This window comes from Trachemys scripta, chromosome 1 (assembly GCF_013100865.1).
Source record: "Trachemys scripta elegans isolate TJP31775 chromosome 1, CAS_Tse_1.0, whole genome shotgun sequence".
NCBI classification, from domain to species: Eukaryota; Metazoa; Chordata; order Testudines; family Emydidae; genus Trachemys; species Trachemys scripta.
The window spans coordinates 109,484,305-109,506,538 of NC_048298.1; the positions used below are offsets into that span (position 1 = coordinate 109,484,305).

At 42.5% G+C, this 22,234-nt stretch overlaps 1 protein-coding gene across 5 annotated transcripts in view; it reads right to left on the bottom strand.

Annotated features, from left to right (window-relative positions):
* MICAL3 (microtubule associated monooxygenase, calponin and LIM domain containing 3) overlaps positions 1-22,234 on the bottom strand; it is a 251,990-nt gene that overhangs the window by 49,268 nt on the left and 180,488 nt on the right. For 3 of the 5 annotated variants that reach the window (XM_034781513.1, XM_034781478.1, XM_034781487.1), the window contains 4 exons: positions 16,290-16,485; positions 8,428-8,654; positions 6,260-6,349; positions 1,062-1,199 (listed from right to left, as the gene is read on the bottom strand). In XM_034781513.1, coding sequence (XP_034637404.1) covers positions 1,062-1,199; positions 6,260-6,349; positions 8,428-8,654; positions 16,290-16,485 — 651 coding nt within the window. The remainder of the gene's footprint in view (positions 1-1,061; positions 1,200-6,259; positions 6,350-8,427; positions 8,655-16,289; positions 16,486-22,234) is intronic. The other 2 variants (XM_034781496.1, XM_034781523.1) reach the window with 1 other exon arrangement.

Consider the following 22,234-nt stretch of genomic DNA (forward strand, 5'->3'; position numbering starts at 1 on the left):
GCAGAAGATAGTTACCTGGCAAGAATTTGGCTAGGGAACAAGAGTTAAGACCCCCAGCTCTTAGAACAAGTACCATGTGATTTTTAATACCCACAAGCAGTCAGGACTTTGGTCTTAAATTTCTTTGGAAAGACAGCGCCTCTGTAACACAGTTCTCCTAAGATCATTCCGGAACATTCGTTTGGTACAGACTTGGAGGGAAGACTACCACCTACTGAATCAAACACCACAAAGTGTTGGTTTTGTTGACACTTGGGCTTTCCTTACAGCTCTCTAATACTAGGAAAGTAGATCCCACCCTGCTTAGCTCACAGTCCCAAGTGTGAGAATAGTGTGGAAGGTGAATCACAATGAGATATATCAGAGATGTTGGGAGAGGGTACTAGCATTCTCTATTTTTTTCCTTCTCCAAAGTGACCTTAGAAGCAAAATGGCAACTTGAAATGGTGACTCACTTTGCTGAAAAAAAAAAATAAATACTGTCAAATCTCAATACAAAGAGCCAAACAGCAACCAGCTATCTCCTTGGGCCCTCTGTGCTCTTCACCATTCCCTGAAGACACCAGGCCCCTGCCAGATGCAGATACAAATTTTGAAAAGCAGCAACAGAATATATTCATTGTAGACGCGAAAACTGTTCAACCCTTCAGAATAAGTAACTTTTGTTTTTCCAAGGGCTGGACTCTTCATCACCCTCATCCTGAAGGAACACAACTGGCTGAATTGCTTCCTCTCAAATCCATGAACCCTTTAAATCTGTTATCAGGGGCTTGCAACCTGCAATATCAAATGATTTCCATCCTGTAGCAGAATGTTACACAGAGTCTAATTAGATACACAAGCCAGGAAAGCTCACTATGCTGTGTTGACTTAGAAAACCAGTGACTTAAATGGATACCGACCTCAAAAGTAAAACGTTTAAACAAGTGTTTAAGTTTCAGGAAGCAGAGGCTTTGAATCATTGTTCACCCTTCTGAAGAAGGCTGCGCTTGAAGGGAGCAGAAGCAACAGAGTTAAACAGCTGCAACTGTGATCTGGGGATCAATGCAGCAGGAGATTACCTCTGGAGGTGGAGGACTTTGAAATTGGGACCATTTTTTCCTCCTCCTCTTTCTCGCGGATGTGTGTCCAGTGCACATCTGCCAGGATCTCCAGGGGATCAATCGGATTTACAATCTGCTGTAGCCTCAGGTTTCCAGCTACCAGACCGAGGATGAGGCAGATCAGGATGTGGGCGGGAAGGGAGGAAGGATAGGGTGGAAAGAGAGAGAAAGAGGAAGAGAAAGGAAACACACGACAGGAAAGGAAATATAAGGAAAGAAAAAAGAAAATATTACTTGCCAAGATCAGTTTGCCAGACAGACAGACAACGCTTGGCATCATGTGTGCATGCATCTAGAAACTCACAACCACTCATAATCCTCAGATTCCTGCTCCACCCTGACGCTGAATAATGCTAGCCCAGAGGCATACTACCTCTATTGCAAGCAGCACCCCGGCAATGGAAGACACACTCTGAGCATCCAACTGAGATTTGATAGGCGATCAATTAGCAGAAATTTCAGCCTTATTCAGCCTATTCAAAATGAGTATTACCCTATGTATCCTGCTGGCAAAAGGCATGGGGACAGTCTGCACTGTGGGCTCAATTCCACAGAACAAAGGATCCATTCACTCCCCAGAGGTCCTCAACATTGTGGAAGTGAACTTTTTGGGGGTTGACTCACAACTTTTCACCCACATGTGCAACAGAGAAACCATAAGGTCTCCCTTTGCCGGCTGCCCTCAGAATGACCAGCTGCATGTAGCCTTATATCGCATTGAATTTTTGCTCAGTTTAAGGTTTACAACACTTTATTCAGAGCATTCTAGCTGTGTTGTTGGAGTAGTGAGTGGGTTGTTCAGGGGGAAGCGTCATTTTATGAGTAATATCAGCATTCTCATTGAAAATAATGAAAATAACCTCTCCTCTCCTTCAAAGGGGGTTTCCTTTGACAAAAGTATAGGTACATATGGCTAACCGCTTTAGAAGGTATTTTGTGTATTTGAAGGTTTTCAACTAGACAGTTTGATTCATCCACCCTGGTAGCAATTCTCTTAATTTCCCCTTTGTTGTTGGTTTGTTTGCGGTACGAAGGACCCTGGGAAATTTGATTGTGGGTTCTCCTCACCATTTTCCTGCAGCAAGGTATACAGGATTCTCCATGGCTGATCTGGCCATAGGTTGCAGGTTTTATATTCTGGCAAGCTGTTTCCTCCACTAACCACTCCCTACTCATTGGCATGCACTAGACACAGCCATTCACACTGTAGGGCAACAAGCTGTCAGTCTCTGCACAGCAATGAGCCAACCTTCACTGACTGCAGATTGCCCATGATGTGGGGCAACAGGCCAGGCTCCATCTCAGAAGCATGGAACTAGGCATTTGTCAAAAATGTACTAGGGAAGGACAGTCACAAACCAGAATAACCCACGGAAAGCCTGGTTTGTGGAATCATAAAAATAAATTTAAATTAAATATATATATATTTAAATTAATGGAGATATCCTAGCTCCTAAAACTGGAAGGGACCTTGAAAGGTCATCAAGTCCAGACCCCTGCCTTCACTAGCAGAACGAAGTACTGATTTTTGCCCCACATCCCTCAGTGGTTCCCTCAAGGATTGAACTCATAACCCTGGGTTTAGTAGGCCAATGCTCAAACCACTGAGCTATCCCTCCTCCCCAAATAAATGAGGGCTTCAGTCTCAGAAATGACTGTGGCATCACACTCAGCACTATAACAGTAGGAGAAAGCAGATATTGAGAGAAGCAGCACTTATCTAAGCACAAAATTATTTGGTAGTTAGTCAAAGGGGCAAAAGAAAGCAGAGAAATACACAAAAAGGGAATGGGATTCAATTTTAATCTGTATATCACAGTTTTCTCAGTGTAATGATCCCTCTTCGAATCAGCACAAAACCTGACCTTACCAGAACTTCTGGACATCCAGAAGGGAACAAGAGAATATTCAGGAGTGGCTGACAGGGCCCAAGTCACTGGCCAACAAATGGACCGGTCTGATCTTTCCTCATTGCACTTGTATTCCAATGCTCCCACATGCAGGCTCTGAGATCAGTAGAGTTAGTGTTTACACCACACCACACAGCTGAGTTAAAAGGTTGAGGATTACCAGCAACAGCTGGAAGTCGGAAGAAATATATAGTCACTCAGCAAGGCTCACAAAGAGCAGGTCCCACTTGATCTGCAGGACTTATTCCATATTATAATATGGCTTTGTATCCTGACTGTTGGGGACTTAAACAGGTATGACATCACCAAAGAAAGGCCCAATCAGAATGTAGAATTGGACCAGACACAGGTCTGACATCACTAACTTTATTACCTGATTATTCCTTTTACACAATAGGTATTGTAATGTACTTGCTACCCTATATGTTACCACTACCTTTCAATGGATGGAATCAGAATTGCTCAAGTGTGTGTCACAGGCCCTGTACTACTACAGCAAATAGATTCTCCTTTATTTCAAGTGCTAGGAATCTGTCATTTACAGCAGGAGGATCTGAGATCTCAGGTTTTTAGTGGTCGGGTTATACAGCACAATGAGAAGCTAGAAATAGATGGCATATGTTTGTTACAGTATCCATAAACCCATTAAGGAAATGAAATTGGAGAATAGGGAGAGACGCTTAATTCTAATGTTTTCTTTTCCATATGGAAATGGCATGCTTTTGCTGCAAATGCAGCCATAGCCTGCACCCGCTGGTGCCATTTCACCTGCAGCACTTTGCATGCTGCTTTACATTTTACTCTTATGGCTTGTCTACACAGACATTGCATTAATTTAAAAACCAGTTTAGTTAAACTCATGCAAACTCCAGTGTGAATACACAGTCATATCGGTTTAAAACAGGCTATATCAATGTAGCTTGCTCCTGTAAATTTACCAAGGTAAACTAAACTGATATAATCCAAACTTGTACCAGTTTAAGTATATTCGTATGAAAATCATTCCTTTATTTAAACCTGCACATCTGTGTGTGTAGACCAGGCCTTACTTAAGAAGCAGACCCCAATTCAGCTTTCTCAATAATGTAAAAACTTTAAAGAGCCCGGCCACCTGTGAAGTACTGAGGGCTGGCTAGAGGGCAAACCTGGTGTTTCTCTGATGTCTGACCATGCGAATGCAGGCTGAAGGTGTGACAATCAGAGTCCAGACAACCCAAGAGGAGAACAGAGGGTCTGGAACCCCAAAAAATAAGCCCTTGAATTGACTGTATACCAGGGGTAGGCAACCTATGGCACGCGTGACGAAGGCGGCACGCGAGCTGATTTTCAGTGGCACTCACACTGCCCGGGTCCTGGCCACTGGTCCGGGGGGTTCTGCATTTTACTTTAATTTTAAATGAAGCTTCTTAAACATTTTAAAACCTTATTTACTTTACATACAACAATAGTTTAGTTATATATTATAGACTTATAGAAAGAGACCTTCTAAAAACATTAAAATGTATTACTGGTACACGAAACCTTAAATCAGAGAGTGAATAAATGAAGACTCCGCACACCACTTCTGAAAGGTTGCTGACCCCTGCTGTATACAATGTTACTGTGCTATAAAATATGTTCAGTAAGGTCTTCTGTGAAAGCTGGTCATGTTTTGTACTTGATGGTCATCATGAACTATCAGAGGGATAGCCGTGTTAGTCTGGATCTGATTAGTCTGACATGCCTCTGACGAAGTGGACATTCACCCATGAAAGCTTATGCTCCAATACATGTTAGTCTTAAAGGTGCCACAGGACTCTTTGTTGATTATGAACTATGTATACGGACTGTGGTTATGAATTTATGGGGAGACACGGGACTGGAAAGGCTGTTGGTGTCACCCTGCAAGGAGTAAGTAGGCTGGTGGAAGCCAGGGTGAGACCTTGATGCTTGCGGGCTGGCTAGTGGTGTCAGGTCTGAGTCACAGCAGCACAGCATTACGTCACCGAAGGTTACAGGGCAGGCAGTAACAGAACCCCTTACCAGGCTAGGTGACCCACAAAACATCACAGAAGGATTTCAAATGGCTGCGGCTTCCCCCAAGGCTGGCCACTAAGTTTTACAAGAAGCTGGACTCCTTTGTTCACCGTTACACGAAAAGATAATTTGGTGAATTCCAGAAGAACAGCGTGTTTCCCCCTCTAGCTTCACTGCAGCACTCAATAACACTTTAGGAGTGGCTGGGCTCTCTCACAAATTGACTTTGTAGTTCAAAAGTTTAAATGGAAGCTGTCCCAAACCTGCTCTTTGGGAACAAAAATTAAAGTGGGACAGCTGCTAGGATAGAGAAGAGTGGAAGTTAAGGAAAAAGGCAGCAGTCACCCCTACGTGCCTGTGCTTTCTGGCCATCTGACTATCTTCAATTCTCAGCATCAAAAATGTTAAATCATGGACGATTTAACATTCCAAACTGAACTTTTCCAATAGAAAGTGAGTGTTGAAAGTGGCCAAGGGACTCCAGACTTCTGCTCAAAGCACAGCTAGACTCCAGGGGGAGAGCAAATGATGGGTCAAGAAAGGCTCGGAACAAAAAATATTTATATATACTGTATGTATATTTTCAAAAGAGCAAAGAAAAATGTTGATATTTTCCCATATGATTTTCTCTTATGCTCCTATGAAATATTTCAGACTGATGCATATACTAAAATTAGTTTCAGGCAAAACAGGAACTATAAAATAAAGGAGGTATATTATAATAGCAATCAGCTACAAACAAAGACATGTAACCCTGGCTCTCCGGTGCACCCACTCATTTGGGTGAAAGAACTCACCCTGTAGTCTCACATATCCTGGCTCATATGAGCAATGTCAATGTACATACTGTTGTAGCCCAATACTCCAGGAAAGTAACCATCAAAACAAAAATGGCAACACAGTGCATTATGGGAAACAGTGCACCTAGCCAAGCAGGAAGTGATCAGATTAATTTCAGGTATATTTTACAGTTGCTTGAAGTGTCTCAGTGCTTTCTGGAGTCAATCTAGCTTTCCCTGCGCTCCCCCACAAAAAACAGTAAAAAATGTGGTACAGCCAAGTAGTGCCCAAACTTGGACCATGAGAAGAAGTGAGTAATTCCTGAATCAACTTCGAGAGAGTTGGTAAATGCAATTTACTAAAAACAGAAAATCTTTTCATGTGGGACCTGCTCTTTAAAATGTCAGTTCCGCCTGAGGGCAAATTAAAGTGGTGATGGCACAAGGGTACCTTTAAAAGTACCCGTGTCCTCTTCATTTGAGAGACGTTGAAGCCAGAGGCCTTGCTGGAGCTCTCTTGCCCAAGGGTAATACTCTCCCTCTACAGCAGGGGGAGCCACACCCCCACATATAGCATCAGATACACACACACAAATAATACAGAGAGGGAAAGGACAGAGAATCAGAAAGCATAGAGTTATTGTCTGAAAATCCAGTAAGACTTACTGTATTAATCAAAGCTCCCTGTTTGATAGGCAAACTCCACTGGACAGAGGTCTGGGAACGTCACAATTTAGTAGACTGATAACCAACATGCATATTACTATACTTAAACCGTGGTCTTGGTTCTGACAGAGACTTCAGCTACAGAGTTCCAGTTTCCATGTGGAAAAATATAGCCAAACCACCTAATTAAAAGGCCATCTCCCACACCAAATGACACCTGAACAGGACTGCCACTGAAGCCCAGCACAAACGGACCTCTCCTCATACTGTCAACATTACATGGCCAATGGCCTTTATGAAGCTGGTGTTTGTAGTCTGGTAGCTCTCATGAAAGCAAAGGGGAAATGCAAGTACCCAAGTCATGTTTTGAAAGATAAGATCCAGTCACCATTTGGAATGGCAGTGAAGCAGGCAAAGATACCAGTTTCCAAAACAAGCTCAGTATGGTTATGACTTACTAAAGAGGTGCAGGGGAGGAAATCCTTCCATAACTTTTCCCCACCCTTTTCATAAAGAAAGACTCAGAGCTGGAATAAAAACATCCTGGAGAGCACAGGGATTCAACTCGGGCTGCATATTGTGTAATGTCTCCTGCTGGCTTAGGAGAGCTGGATACTGCTTCTCCTGGGGCCCCATTAATATTGGCCATAGGGGGTTACTGCTGGGTGATGTGAGGCACTCCCTCCTCCTCAAGGCTGAATGCGCTGCCTCCGCAGCACCCGCAGACCTTGCTAGAGAACAGAGGGCCAAATCCAAATCTGATTCCCCTACAAACCAGTGAGAAAATAGCACAATTGTCACAAAGCTGAAAGTTACACAGAGGGAAACCAGCAAGAGAATTAATTGCTTGGGTTAGACCATTATGGTACAAGTAGGCTCCACCCAGGGGAAAGTATCTTCTGCACTCTGGCTGCACCCTGCATTCAGGCATAAAGTGCCCCCCTTCTAGCACTCTGAACCAAACATGGGAATATATTGATCCAATCGGAGTACTGAGTCCAGAGCAAGTGGAGACAAGAATTAAACCCCTCTCTCTTATCAGGCTATACTGGGGAGAGGGGTAAGGTACTGTGGTTGGTTGAGGCCCACTGTTATGACAGTACATGGGAAGTGTACTGTGCTGTTACTAGTGCTGTAACTGCCCTCTAGAGAGAGATCTTCTGTCTCTGATGTGGTCAACCTAGCATCATTTATCAGCACTAAATTCACTTACAAATACACCTCTACCCCGATATAACGCTGTCCTCGGGAGCCAAAAAAATCTTACCGCGTTATAGGTGAAACCATGTTATATCGAACTTGCTTTGATCTGCCGGAGTGTGCATCCCCACCCTTCCAGAGCACTGCTTTACTGCGTTCTATCCGAATTCGTGTTATATCGGGTCGCGTTATATTGGGGTAGAGATGTAAAAAAGCAATGTTAAATGCAAGGATAAAAAGAAAAAACTGAAACGAAAGATAAGGCGGCCTTTGGTTTGACACACTCTTTGGGTACATCTACACTGAAGCTGGGATAGCGTTTCCCAGCGCGGATAGACAGACATGCGTTGCTCTGCCCGAGCAGTGTAGCCGGGGATAACATGGGCTGCAGCTCAGGCTAGCTGCCAAACCTGCCCAGACACTGCCATTTTTCATGTGCTAGCTCAAGCAGAGCTAGCATGTCCATCTACCCAAGATGGGAGGCACGCTCCCAGCTGCAGTGTACATGTGCCCTTTGACCCTTCACTGGTTCCCTTCCATCAATATACCTTCATAAGAACCTCTCCCATCCCACCCCGATTCACTGCTTCCCCATCAGCCCTCAATGGTTTTTCTGAGAAGAATAAGGTACAATCTAACTCATCTGACTGTAGGGGTGCCTGTCCAATACCACTCTGGGCTGAACATGGGTACTTGGCTCAGCTTGCCCTGCCTGTGTAGCAGAAGGAAAATACAAACCGATCTTTTTCTAACCTTCACTAGACTCTTCGTCCTCCTCTTCTTCCTCTTCCTGGTCTTCAGCCTCGTGGTTTTTCTGACTTTCAGGCTCTTCCTCGTTCTTTCCCTTCAAAAGGGCATGGATTCGCACAGCCTCTTTCCATGGCACACCTCCCAGGTCTGAGGTGGGCAGCTGTGGCTGCCCCGCTTCCTCCTCTTCCTCCTCCTCCTCCTCCTCTTCCTCCATTTCGGATTCTGAACTACTGTAAAGAATAAAAATGAGACAGAGAAGTCAATTAACAATGCATCTTAGCTGAGTTTATATATGGCTGGCAAAACTTCAGTACAAACTATAGTACGTGTAATGGAAACCATATTTTCCCCTTCTGCTTTCAACATTTCATTGCACTATTTTAGAAATAGTAGATCAGGTCAAAGGAGCTTGATGCAGAGGCTGTAGGTAGATCCAACAGCGAAAAGGTACTGGATCCAGTTCCTTTTAATAAAGGGGAGCCAGAGGAAGAGTAGTTGTGGAGCTCTGTCTAGGTTCTTATATGCAGTGCTATTGTAGCTGTGTTGGTCCGAGGATATTAGAGTGACAAGGTGGGTGAGGCAATATCTATTATCGGACCAACTTCTATTGTTGAGAGAGACAAGCTTTGGAGCTGCATAGAGCTCCTCTTCACAATTACATACACTTTCCAGGATCCTAGGCAGTAGTATCACATGAACACAGGAAGTGTCCGCACATGTGTATAGGGCGGATGGGCAAGAAACTATAGGTAACAGCATGAGAATAACAATCAACCCCACTACTCTCATAGCAAAGTCTGTAAATAATTTTGTGGGAAACGAACGTACATCAGTATGACCCATTTTTGATAGCCATCCCCTCTTTAAAGGAGGGATTGGTCCTGCTTTGAGCAGGGGGTTAGACTAGATGGCCTCCTGAGGTCCCTTCCAACCCTGATATTCCATGATCCTATGATTTCCACATTACAAGGTTTCCTTCGTGAAACATTCACTGGTTTTGCTTGAGATTCCCACTAAGTATTCTCCTAATCGCTTGTTAGGAGAAGGCTTGACTTTGTAAGTGAAAGATACAACAAGCGTCACTCTTTGGTTATAATCTCTAGGTACTGGCACTATAGTTAAATGTTGAGAAGGCACTCCCACCATTTTCAACCCAATTTTTCCAGGAACCCTTTTTCTAAAAAAATGATCTTTTAGGCTGAAATCTTTCATGCTTTTTTACCAGCAAAAAAGTGAATTTATTGGCAAGTTTCATAGATACATTTGCCAATTTTGGAGTTATCCAGACAAGAAAAGGTACATTTTCAACTCAAGAATTTGTTCAAATGCTTATGCTCAAGTAACTCAAAGCCTGCTTTAATTTACATCTGTACCGAGCTCTCAAGAAATGCACTGAAATAAATAAAATAGCTGAAATGCACTTCTGTAGATTTGAACTGATGAGTTCAGAAAGGAACACTCATCTAAACATATAGCAGGAGAGGAATATCTATACTAACATACAGCAAGTTTATATATGCTAAATAGATTGAATCTTAAACTCAGGGTGAGTTTTGTATGGGAATAATCCTTAACTTTTCAGCTGGTCACACATATGCTCTTTGTATGCTTTAAAAGCTAGTAGTACTAGGGAGTAATGACAATTTTTCCAGAGTTCAGGTTATATCAATATTACCGTACTAAAGCTAATTTTCTCCCGTGCCCAAATTCCTCAGGAGAGGTCCTATGCACTGCAGATTTTACAAACTTCATCTGTGACTATAGATTAGTTGACAAATGTGAGGTGAACTGGAGAAGCTATTTCTGAAGCATCAGATTCAGTAGGAGTTAGGCCAATTAAAAAAAAAAAAAAGTCTTAGGGAATCTTTCCATTTATTTCAATAGCAACTGAATCAGGCTCTTAATGCACTGTCACATCCTACTACCAAATATGGATTGGCCTAGAAATTTCAAACTTGTTTAAAGAGCAAGTGATAAGATCTTATACAGTGGATTCTATCTGAGAAGTTGGGATTCTTATCCTTGGAGTTTTTCACCTAATAGGAACACCTGAGTGCTCTGTCAGCTTTTAGCAAACTTAAACTTCGAAAGAAACCAGATTAATTTTATAAAGTTGACTATATCCATGATCTTGTACTAGGTACAGATTTGGTTCACGCTGCAGAAAGATTGTCAAAGGTCAGTGGGGACTCCTGTGTGTCACAGAAAATCCTTAACACCACTTGCTTGTCTGGTGTTGCTTGCAAGTTTCTTCTCACTTTTCCTAAATATACAAATTTTTTAGGAAAAATAACGCTCTGGCAGCTTCTGGCAACCTTTATAAACTCGGCCCTGGATCTAATGTACTTTGGAACATTTACAAAAGCTGCCCAGTTCAAGGACTGAGCTGTCAATGGTCCTACCCTTCTGGGAATGTGTAGGGTAAACTTTCAAGCTCTGTCCATCTGGGAAGTACCCCGCAAGCCATGCACACCCACTGCAATAGACTTATAAGACCCAAGAGCAAGGACTTTGCAAACTGCACCAATTAATCCAGCAGATCTTGACAGTTTCCTCTCACCTCACATATACAAACTCCACTGGACCCAGTTTGCAGTTGAAGCATCCTGGTATAATTTTATCAGTTCATATTTAAAAAGGCCAAACCCCTTGACTTAAACTCAAGATGGAGTTAAGTTTATAAATTCATATCTGTATTTTAAAAACTCATTAAAAATTAGAAGGTCAGGAAATTCTATGTTAATTTGAAGTTCCCATACTTTTAAATGTTTATAGTTGTTTAAACTAGAATTTAAGACTAGTATTTCATGGTCTTTTAATGTTTTGTCCATTCAGTGTTCTAATAAGGTTGCTATCCTAATGTTATTGATATAAGCATATGACTAACTTTAGTTTAACAAGGATATTTTTGTCTAGGATAAAATCTGTGCTACTGACATTTAAGTGCATTCCAGCATTAATACATTATGCAACAATAAATTGCAATTCAAATGTGAGTTCTGACTCAACAGGAGACTGTAAAAGTGTCATTGTGAGGCTTCATTTTGTCTCTCTCGGATTTCTGTATCAAACTGACTCAGTTTACAAGTCAAGACATTTTTTCCAACTGCCAATCCCCCATGAATCTTGGCTTGTGGTCTGAGAATTGAGCTGGGTTACATACTCTTCTTACACATCACCTGTAATAAAAGTTCTGCGCGCTACATTAGGCCCTCAGTTACTCATGTGCAATCCCAGTGCCTTCAAATCATGCCTTCGATGGAATTTGTGAATCTCGGCGCTTTTGATGAGTTTGCATGAGTAACTGCTTGGAATTTAGTACACATTTCTGTTGATGCTGCTCAGGATGGCATATGTTAGCGCTAATGGGAGAAAAATAATTAAGTTATTTTTGTCACTGAAACAAGGATTTCACTGAGAATAAACTTGGGGACTAGATCTTGTGTTTTTATGATATTTATGAGAAAAGGAGTGCAATGCCTGGATGCTTGCCATATAGACGTGAATAGGCACAATCTCATCTGATTTAAAGAGCAAAATAGTTCGGGCTTGGTTAAAACTTGGGTGAGTGAGGATACCTCTGTTCTAGTTTTCTATTTTTGTTGGTTGTGTGAGACAGCAACAGCAGTGTTTAACAAACTGATACTCGGGCAGTAACTTTTACATAAAAGGGCTTATTCGAGATTACTGCTCACAGAAAATGCCCATTCACCTTTGGTTCAATAGGTAATCTCACTGCTTTTGGATACAAAAGGTCCTTGGTTCAACTTCTTCCTGGAATGGATTTCTCACAAACAATCTTTCATTTGACATTTTCTCACTTGGCTACCTTCTTCTGTTCTGCACCATCTACACTAGATTTTACAATGTTTGAGGTACTCTTGCCAGAATGGTGTTATGTATTTGCTGTTTATTTTTAATGTAATCTTTCCCATTAATAAAGTGCATAAGTGGTAAGATGAGCAGTCACAGAGTTGCTATTGCCAGACAATAAAAGTGAGGGCTGAAAACTGAACAGCTGAAACATAAAAAAAGCCTAAGATTTAAAGTCTATACAAGTCTGGAATGTATAACTTCTACAACAACCTTAACTCTGTCCCTGACGTGCAGGCTTTCATTACAAGATCACACAGTTTGGGACAAAGACACTCTCCAACAAGTACTACATTGCAACGCAATTTTTCTTAGAATTATAGATGCACATAACTCCAGGGGAAAGAGTTCAGGTTACCTTTAGGATTATCATTTCCTATTTTTGTGTGATAAAAACCTAACCTTAATCTTGCTCTAATGCATCCTTGCAAAATTTTATTCACTCACTTGCCTGAGGAGAATACTTTCTGACAGACGTAAATAAATAAAATGTATAAGATACCATTGTTTTTTCCTCATCACAGTATGGGGTAACCAGGTAGGTTTTGTGCATGGTCCAGTGCGTTTTCATGACAATTTTCAAAGTTACAACATGTGTTTTTTGTACGATATATAATGCAAATGTTATAATCCTGCGTTCCACAGCAGAAATTAAACGTTATTTTTAACTCTCTGTCCCTTCTTTCAAAAGGTAAATGATGAATCAGATCATAAATATATGCTGAGCCTCTGGCATACAGCAAGCTCCCAAGAGGTCTTAGGATATCCCAATGGCTTTATACAGATGCTCTCAGAGAGATTAAAAAATGTGGTCTTTATTCCCTCCTCTGATTAATAGCACACTTTCCTCCTCTTCAGTACAGAAATAAATCTGACAGGTGTCGCCTACTGGGTTTTTAGTGCGCTGTCAATAAAATTTACTGTTGCTGAAGCTGTTGCCATGACTACTCCATGGATCATGACTACTCCGTGGATCAAGCTGTGTTCTCCAGCCAGCTTGCTTATCTCATGTAATATTCAGAGTGTAAATTCTTCACTCCACACCTCACTTTACCTTCTCTGGCATTGATCTGCTCCACACTTGTGTGTTTAACCTTTGAGTACTAAGAAACAAGAGGCTGAGTGGGTGAAAGGAGACAGAGCTACCTTTCAAGCTGGTAGCTCTGGGCCACCCAGCTAGGACCTTTTTTCTGTTAAGCAGTGATCAGAGAAAATAGCTGAATGACTTGACAGAGAGACTCAAATATTCAGGGAGATACCTCTTAAAAATGCATCTATGCGAATTTAGTGCTGGAGAAAGGAGCCAGGCCAAAGGCCTGGAGACTCATCCTCCACCGTGCAGGCTCAGAATAGAGTGACAGTGCCAGCTGCCTCCATTATATCTCGCAATATGGTTCAACCCTAATCTGGAGTGACCAGCTACAGAGATTAGAGAGTATTTCACCATGGTGGCTTCAGCTCAAAGGTGGGACACTGTATGAACAGCACCCACTTTAACTGCATGTTCTCTTTAAGGATAATCTGCCCCTCAAGCCTTTTAGGTGCTGGGTTGTCTGAATACAGACCTGCTGTTGACACTTTGGTGCCTCATAGTGGAATGAGCACCACACTTTGGAGCAACTGTTTAGCACAGATCCTTCATCTGGCAGGGATAATCTAACTGTGAATGGCCCATACAATCAGGACGAAGAAAATTTAAATGATCTTGAATGTATCTTACATTAAAATCTGCACATGCTCTCCAAAGATTGTGTGGGTATCTTATTTAGTTCTAGATGTGATTCAAGGTGTGGCTATTATTCTACAGAAGTCCAACAATGATTAGGTCCTGGCTGGCTACCTTAGAAACAGTTTCCCTCTCTATGCACAATTGTGCTATTTAAGATTATGTGAGGGTACTTTCATTAGCCGTCCCTAGAGTGGCTTGAGACTAGTGGGATGTCAGCTTGGAATTTACTTCCCTTATTGATCAGATGCCAAATATTTTGCCCTTTTGTGGGGATTAATCTGAAAATGCTTCGACTGTGACACATACTACAGAAGAGCTACGTACGATTATTACGGCATTTGCAGATATGTGCATATTAACTCCGCTTATTGCCCAGGATAGTGATGATGAATCTGTCACAGGAGGAATGTATTTGGTTTGACCTTTGCCAGCAAGTTATGTTTATTGCTGTGAAATCTTGGTCCAGGTGCCCAAGGACGTCTGAGAGAGATATTTTATAAGTCCAAAAATAATATTTACCTTTTTTTTTTTTTCAGAGAAAGCTTAAATTAAAAAATACAAATGTAAGTCAACATACAAAAAGGGGAGAATGATAGAATTCTAAATAAAAAATGGGTGCGGAGGAGGGAGGGAGAAAAGTGTGCACAGATCTGGAGGAGATGAAATAGCAGCTGAAGTCTGAGATGCCAAAGAGAACACTTGGTTCCGTTGACTCCTTTTTCCTTGGAGGTTTCCGATCCAAGTACTGACCAGGTCCAACTATTCTTAATTTATGTGATCTGATGAAGTCATGGCCAATAATAATATAGCTCCAGGCAAGTGAACTTTGGTTAGTACTTTCAGATCTAATAAGTACTATAAAAGCTACAGTTATATTATTATTCGTGTTAATATTAACAATAGCAACATTATTTATTATATCTGAGCAGTGGGCTGGGAGAGGGACAGAGAATATGAACATATCTCAAGTCTAGCACATTAAACTGCAGAGAACATCCAACTAGGTCACTAGACAACACCTCAAATAAATAAATTATATCAAAATAAGATCTTGTTGAGAACTTCCTAAAATAATTAATAAACACCATCATTATTCTAGTGAAGGAAACAGCACATGACACCAGGTATTTACTCATCCTAGTTCAAACCTGTTCAGAGCTTTTAAGATAAGGATGCATCAGGATTACTGAAGACTAGTAAGGCTAGATAGTGTCAAATATCCAGTTGCTGCCTCTTCTATTTGCATCTTATGGGACTCCTGTCATTTGCTCACCCCAGAATGCACCCAGACCTTGAACCTGCAAAGACTTATGAATGTGCTTAATTTTACATTCTTGAGTAGCCCTGCTGAAGTCAGTTTCACCCGTATAATTGAGGTAGGCAACTAGACACTCAGGGCTACACATGTGTTTCAAGTTAAGCATGCATGTAATTGTATTATAGGATCTGGGTTTTATCCATCTGCTATATCATTACCTGAGTTTACAGTGGCAATTTTAAGAATGTAAGAACTGTTGCACAGCCAAAGAGTTAACAGTTCAGGAGAGTTCTTGCTGCAATGAAAGGGTATGGAGCAGCACCCACAGTAAGTAAGAGAGCCACACTATCTGGAGGACGCTGAGGCTGCAAAGGTTCCGCTCATCCCTTATCAAACTGAATTGCTGCTGCAGGAATTACTGAGACACATTTGCCCACACTTGTGAGCACTGAGCCCCTAGCACTCTGGTGTACTGTTTTGCAGCTGAAGAAATGACCATACATGCATGTGGTGTATCCTGTTTCACACTATCCATAGCTATTACTTCAAGCCAAGCTCTCTCAGACACAAAGGCACTCAATCACGGTTAAGTATCTGTCCAACTTGAAGTTTTAAACCAAAAATGGTTTTCAGTTATCAGAGCGCAAAATAGGCAGAAAAAACTTTTTGAAAAAACACTCCCCTCTGAGCCCATGTTCTGTTCACCCAAATGACTCAGCTGTTTATAGATGAAATTTTCCAAAAAGTAAATTCCTTTCTGAGCCAAGACTGAGCATGAGAAATTTCAGTACAAGATATTACTTTTTCAAAACACTATTAAGTGACTCGAAATAGGGGTTTAGAACAGAAACTCTAGTATAAAATACCTCTCTGAAGTGCGGATGAGGCTATCAGGTCTCCAGAAAGGGGAGCCTCAGTAAAGTGTATGGGAAAGGGTACTATGAGAACAAGTAGACACAAGCCTGCTGGGGTGAATACAGGGACACATGTACATTGTGTGCTAACCTGCTGGGCACATCCTCTTCTGTTCTTTTGTCTAGTACACTGCTCAGGTTATGCTCTGCCAGTGTCTCCTCGGGAACCTCTTCCAGTTCCTCTTCCTGCTGCAGTGACAGCCGGTAATTCTCCAGCTCAATGCGCTCAGGCGTGCCACGCAGCCTCTTGGCCAGGCTGGGCTCCTCCAATCCATTGACATTAGGACCTAAAGAACAAGCCAGTAAACAAACAATGAATCTGATGAACTGCGTTTGAATATTTGCAAACAAATTCAGAGCAAGGAGCAGTGGGGTGAGAAGGGCCAAAGGGGAATAAAGTGAGAGAGAACCTAATGCCATTAACATATTAGCCCCTATGGGTTGAATTGGAGAAGGAGCAATACTCCAAAGTGGGCCCTGGTTAATGCTTTTGGCCAAAGGATGCTAACAAAAAGTTACATGTCTTGGTTGAGAGAGGAACAAGAATAATGTAGCTGCAAAGGCCAGAGCTGTGTCAGGCCAGGCACAGGGACCCCTATTCAAGAAGGGACAGGGAAGCCATTGCCACGGGGACTGAAGCGTGCACCATTATATAAGGAGTGTCTCAAATGTGGGAGACAAAGGGACACTCCTGCCGGAGGAAGCTCCCTGGTGCAAGGCCATCAGGTTCAAGCCTCAGATGTGTTTTTCTCTGGACTTGACCTGATTTCCTGTCAGTATGTGACAAAACTGGGACTGCAGAAGAAACCTGGATGAACAATTTGTGGGACTGTGGGAGTTGGGGAGGTTGCTGGATAAGAGGTTCACTGCTTCCCCCTAACCCCAGCAAACCGCAAGGATTGTGCATGGGGCAAAACAGTCCATCTCAAAGACAGCAGCTCCAAGGGCTATTTTAAAAGCAGCGCTCAGTGGAAGAACCTACACCTCTGAACCTCGACCAGGTGGGAAAGGTGTGTATGGAAAGACAAGAGACTGGGAATCACAGTCTCAACAATGACAGTTCTGGTATCGTAATACTGATTCTGATGCCCGTTATTGCAGCCATTAGGAACCCCACTAGCAATGTCATCAAGTGCTTATATCATTAAGCACCAAAGAAAGGCATCAGAGGAGCTGAGAAAATTCCAAACTTAGTGCCACAGGTTAAACACAGCTGCAGCTCAGCACATCTCCATCTATTTCCTATTGCTCTCCACAGTAAAAAAAAAAGAACCCTGCTGATCGAGATCTAACACTTGTGGGGCTGAATTCCAAAAGTGCCACGTGCTCAGAGCTCCAGTTGAAGCCAATGGGATCTGTGTGTGCTTAGTACCTCTGGAAATCAGGCCTGGGTGGATTAGTGCCTGTTAAACTGCTTCATCAAGCAGAATTGCAGGCAAGTGATATACAAAAGCTTCAACAACAACGAACCTCAGTTTGGACCTATAGCATCCTCTGTTGTAAAATTCTTGGGGTTTCCCCCCAGGAATCATGCTACATTTGCTGCTGCTTTTGTAATGTGGACAAATGTCCACAAGAAACTAGGTTGGGTCTACCATGTTCTCACAGGACCCAAACCACACAGGCCTCCACAGGCAAAAGATCAGAGCATTAACCTACATTTCCAAGGATATTTTGTTCTCTACAATTTGCTGCGGCAACAATAGTCTTATGTTGTGTCAGTATTTTTAAAAGATTAATAAAACTGAGTAGCACACTCAACTAGGATTCACGCTTCATTTCACTCTCTCTGGGATGCCTAGATGGTGATACCACTTCGGCCGGAACTATTTTTGTAATCAGTGTTACATTCCCCAACGCTGAGTTCACATCATCAGGGGATCTGACCTGGAATGCTGATCTGCCAATCCTGGCTGACGTGAAAGAGAAATGGATTATGGGTAATGGAAGAGTACCAAGGTGATAGAGAGCAAATAAAGGGTATAGTAAATCCTCATAAAGAGAGAGATTATCTTCTCTATTAGACCCTTTCACAGATTACAGTGTATTCCAGTTAGGCCCAGCTTCCCCCAACGCACACAGCTGTCACAGGCTGTTTCTGGCTTGCCCTCTCGTTCTAGCCCACTCTGGGTATCCAGCAATGTATCCATGAAGTTTATAGATTGAAAAAAGGATGAAAGGAAGAAGGGTGAGAAGTCCTTCTCTTGGGGATTTATTTCACTCTTTCTTCTTGAGAGTTTTCATGTTTTGTCAGCTTCCTCAGAAGAAAGCAAAAAAGCAGCAGAGACTCATTTCTAGAGTCGGATTAACAGACTATGGACAGGATGGCTTTTTTCATTGCAGGGGTGGACAGAAATAAATTTAGTAGGAGTTATAAATTGGGGGAGGGGGAAGAGGAACCAAACTGACATTTATACACACTAGTGAAACTCACACTAGCCACCTCTCCAACACGTGTGCAGGATAAGAGTTAGGCTTGTCCCTCCCACCCCATGATCACATCAAGGATGGTATAGGAAGAATTAAACCAATCCTGCAGCAATACATAGGGACAGACAAGGTGATTCAGTGGCAGTGTCTCCAGAACAAGGCTCATATTGGAAGGATAAAATCTCTTTTAAACTGTAAGACAAAGGAATGTGGTTATGCCGAGATAGTTTACGTGCCTGGCAGGTGTTGTGTGCTGGGAAGTTTCAGGGAGGAAGGGAGAACATTCCCAGACACACTGCCAATGTAAGACTGATTTTGTTCTTTTTAGTTGTGCAATTCAGGAGCATCATTGGCCAGATTCCTCCATTTTCTTTTTCTTTAAAAAACCATGCAGTTTGATATTGGAGAACATGACCCAATAAGCTCGACTTATTGCAAGCCTCAGCCAGGGACTTCTGTTCTAGATGGGCACACTTTGCACAGAAGATTTGTTTACTGAGCTTCTAAAAGGCGCTGTCAGTCTTCATTGTTTGGGCATAAGACACTGTCAAGCTCACCACCAAGCACAAATGGAACAGATGCCAACCGATTCCAGGCTGTTTGCCTCATTATGTAGTTATAACCAGAAGGGTAATGGTTACAGCTCACAGCTCTCACAGTACTGCTATTAACACAAACAGCTTGTCTTACACTGGCTCTCTTCCAAAAGCCTAAGTGGAGCTAGAATGGTGAAAGGTGGCCATCAGCTCACATCAATTGGATTCACAAGGGGCTGCATTACTGAGCAAAGTAGGGAGAAGAACATTTCAATCTGCCTTGGACACTTGCTTCTTGGTGATACCCTCTATCTCCTTGAGGGCTGTACCCTTATGGCTCATGATGATGTCAAACTGCTGTTCAAAACATCTGCTCACACACCTGAACAACACTATCTGTAGTCTTGCCAACAGGAGGTACTTGCAGAGAACACTGGTTAATCCCATCTACCATTTTACCTTGTGCCTTTAGTTTTAAAGACACAAGCACACCTGCCTCATGTAGCAGAGCTGCAAAAAGTCAAGCCTGGAAGATGCTTGCAAACACAGAAAGGGGCTAACGTGAGGGATGATGAAACATGAAAAAACTATGAAATTCGTCAAACATCAGGAGCCACCTGAGAGCCAAAAGCAGCTCATCCCACAAACAAAGAATCAGCTCAAATAGCCACAAACAACGTCTTAAATAGGAAAATGTTATAGTTCTGCATTTTGGAAGGGCCGCTGGCTATGAACAGCCCATAGATCATCTCAAGGGAACTGTTTTTCCTAACAGGGTAGCCTGTTTAGCTGTGGTGTGAAAGCTGCCAGAGGCCCCTATTTATCTCAGTCCTGATGCAGCCTGCCTCTTGTAAAGGAACACAAGGCCAGAGATAACATTCCTGTGCTGAAGTGCCCCTTGCCCTGCTCCCCTGCATGATATATTTCCTCTCCATTCCCATTTTAGAAACAAAGGTGGTTATGCTAGGGCTTGAGAAGCTCCTCTAAAAGCTTTCCCCTCCTGAGAGACAATTCAGTCCCTCCCCATTCTTCACCACCTTCCTCCTCCACCTAGTAAAAACCAAACCACATAAATTATTTAGTCCCACAAGCTTGATAAAGCGTTGCCATGGTAACCCCTCAGACAGTACCTGCTGAGGGGCGAAGAGACAGGTGACTGAGAGAAAAACAACTCCTTTCCAAAGCAGAACGACCCTCCTCTTGCCTACCCCTCTTTTCCCCATTACACCAATCCAGTATTAGAGTGGGGCCTTCTTTTTCATGAATCATGTAATGCCGCCATTTCCCCTCCTTCCCTATGTTTGTCTTGTCTGTTTAGATTGTAAGCTCTTCGGGGCAGAGGCTGTCTTCCACTCGATCTGTGCAGTGCTTGGCACCATGGGGTGCCTAATCTCAGTTGGGCCTCTACGAGCTACTGTAATACAAATAAGGGAGCCTGCTGTGATGCACATGCCCAAAGGGGAAAAAACAGTTACTTCCCTGCATACTGTAACTTTTGTTCTTCGAGGTGCGGGTACAGACGTGTAGTCCACTCAAGTGCGGGTTTGCCCAGTGCACCAAAGCCAGAGAACTTTGTTTAGCAGTACCCGAGAGGTGAAGGTTGCACCCTTCAGCCCCACTGCCCTTCCCATGACTATATAATGATGGTGCCACCCCAACCCAGTTCCTTTGCACCAAAATTCAAGGCTAATGACTCCGATAAAGAGGGGACACAGGGCAGGTTGTGGAATACATGTCTGAATCCACATCTTAAAGAACCAATTACAGAATAGGTAAGTCACTCAGGTGACTCACAAGCAGTAACTGAAGAAGGTGTGGCTCAGAGTCTACTTAAAGGTGAGTTGCAGAGCTGCCTTCTCAAAGTTTGCAGTCATAATAGCATAATGTTTGGTAAAAGTATGCATTGGAAAACAGGCAGCTGCTCTGCAAAAGTCTAATATAGAAACATCACTGAGGCATGCGACCAAAGCCACTTGGATCCTTGTTGTATAAGCCACCAGTTTTTATGAAGGTGTAGACTGAACTACTCCATATGCCGTTGTCATGGTAGTAATCCACGTGGAGATCATCTGCATGGAAACCACTTGACCCTTCATCTGATCTGCATATGAGGCAAAGTTGAGGTGAATAATGAAATGGTTTAGTCCTCTCCAAGTAGACCACCACACAGCATCTCACATCCAATGAAGGTGCTGTTCCTCCGTATTCAAATGTGGTTTAGGAAAGAGTACAGTAAGTATATAGTTTGGTTAAGGTTATACCACTTTAGACAAAAATTTTGTATGTGGCCTTAGGTCGACTTTATCCTTGAAAAATTACATATATGGAGGTCCTGCCATGAGAGCCTGCAACTCACCCACCCTCCTTCTAGAAGTTACCAGGCGCTCAAACGGAGGACCCACGAGGGCAGCCAGCACCATATGAAGGTCCCACAATGGTGCTGTTTCTATAACAGAGGGACGACACAGACAACTCCTTTTAAAAATCTAATCACCAGGGAGTCAGAAAAAATTGACTTCCATTGAATTGGTGGATGGAACTCAGATATTGCCACTAAGTGGACTCTCAAAGACTTAAGAGACAGACCTGAGGACTTCAGATGTAACAGATAATCCAAAATGTCCTGAATAGTCTGGGTGCATAATGTAGTAAAATCTTATTCTAGGGCCAGGTTAGTGATAGAAAGGAAAGGGTGGTGTCATTTGATCTGTAGAAATCTACAGAATCATAATTTCGAGGGTGTCACCTTTTGTAGTGTGGCAAGGGGGACTTGCTCCTCCCCGCCCCTACCTCCAGGTCCTCTGCCTGGAGGATATTTTGATAATACAATGTTGTCAGAAATGGGTTGAGTTGGGTATTATTCGAAAGCCCTTTTTCCCATGACCACAATGGTACCAAACATGACAAACCTAGAACAATTACGTAGATATATATTAAAGAAAATATTTAAAAATCAAGTTTTTTTTAAATTATACTTTAACACAGGGATACATTGTTTACATTAAAAAAAAAAAAAAGACATTGATCTTTGGTAATCCTAGAGAAGTTATCCTTGACATGTAGGACTGAA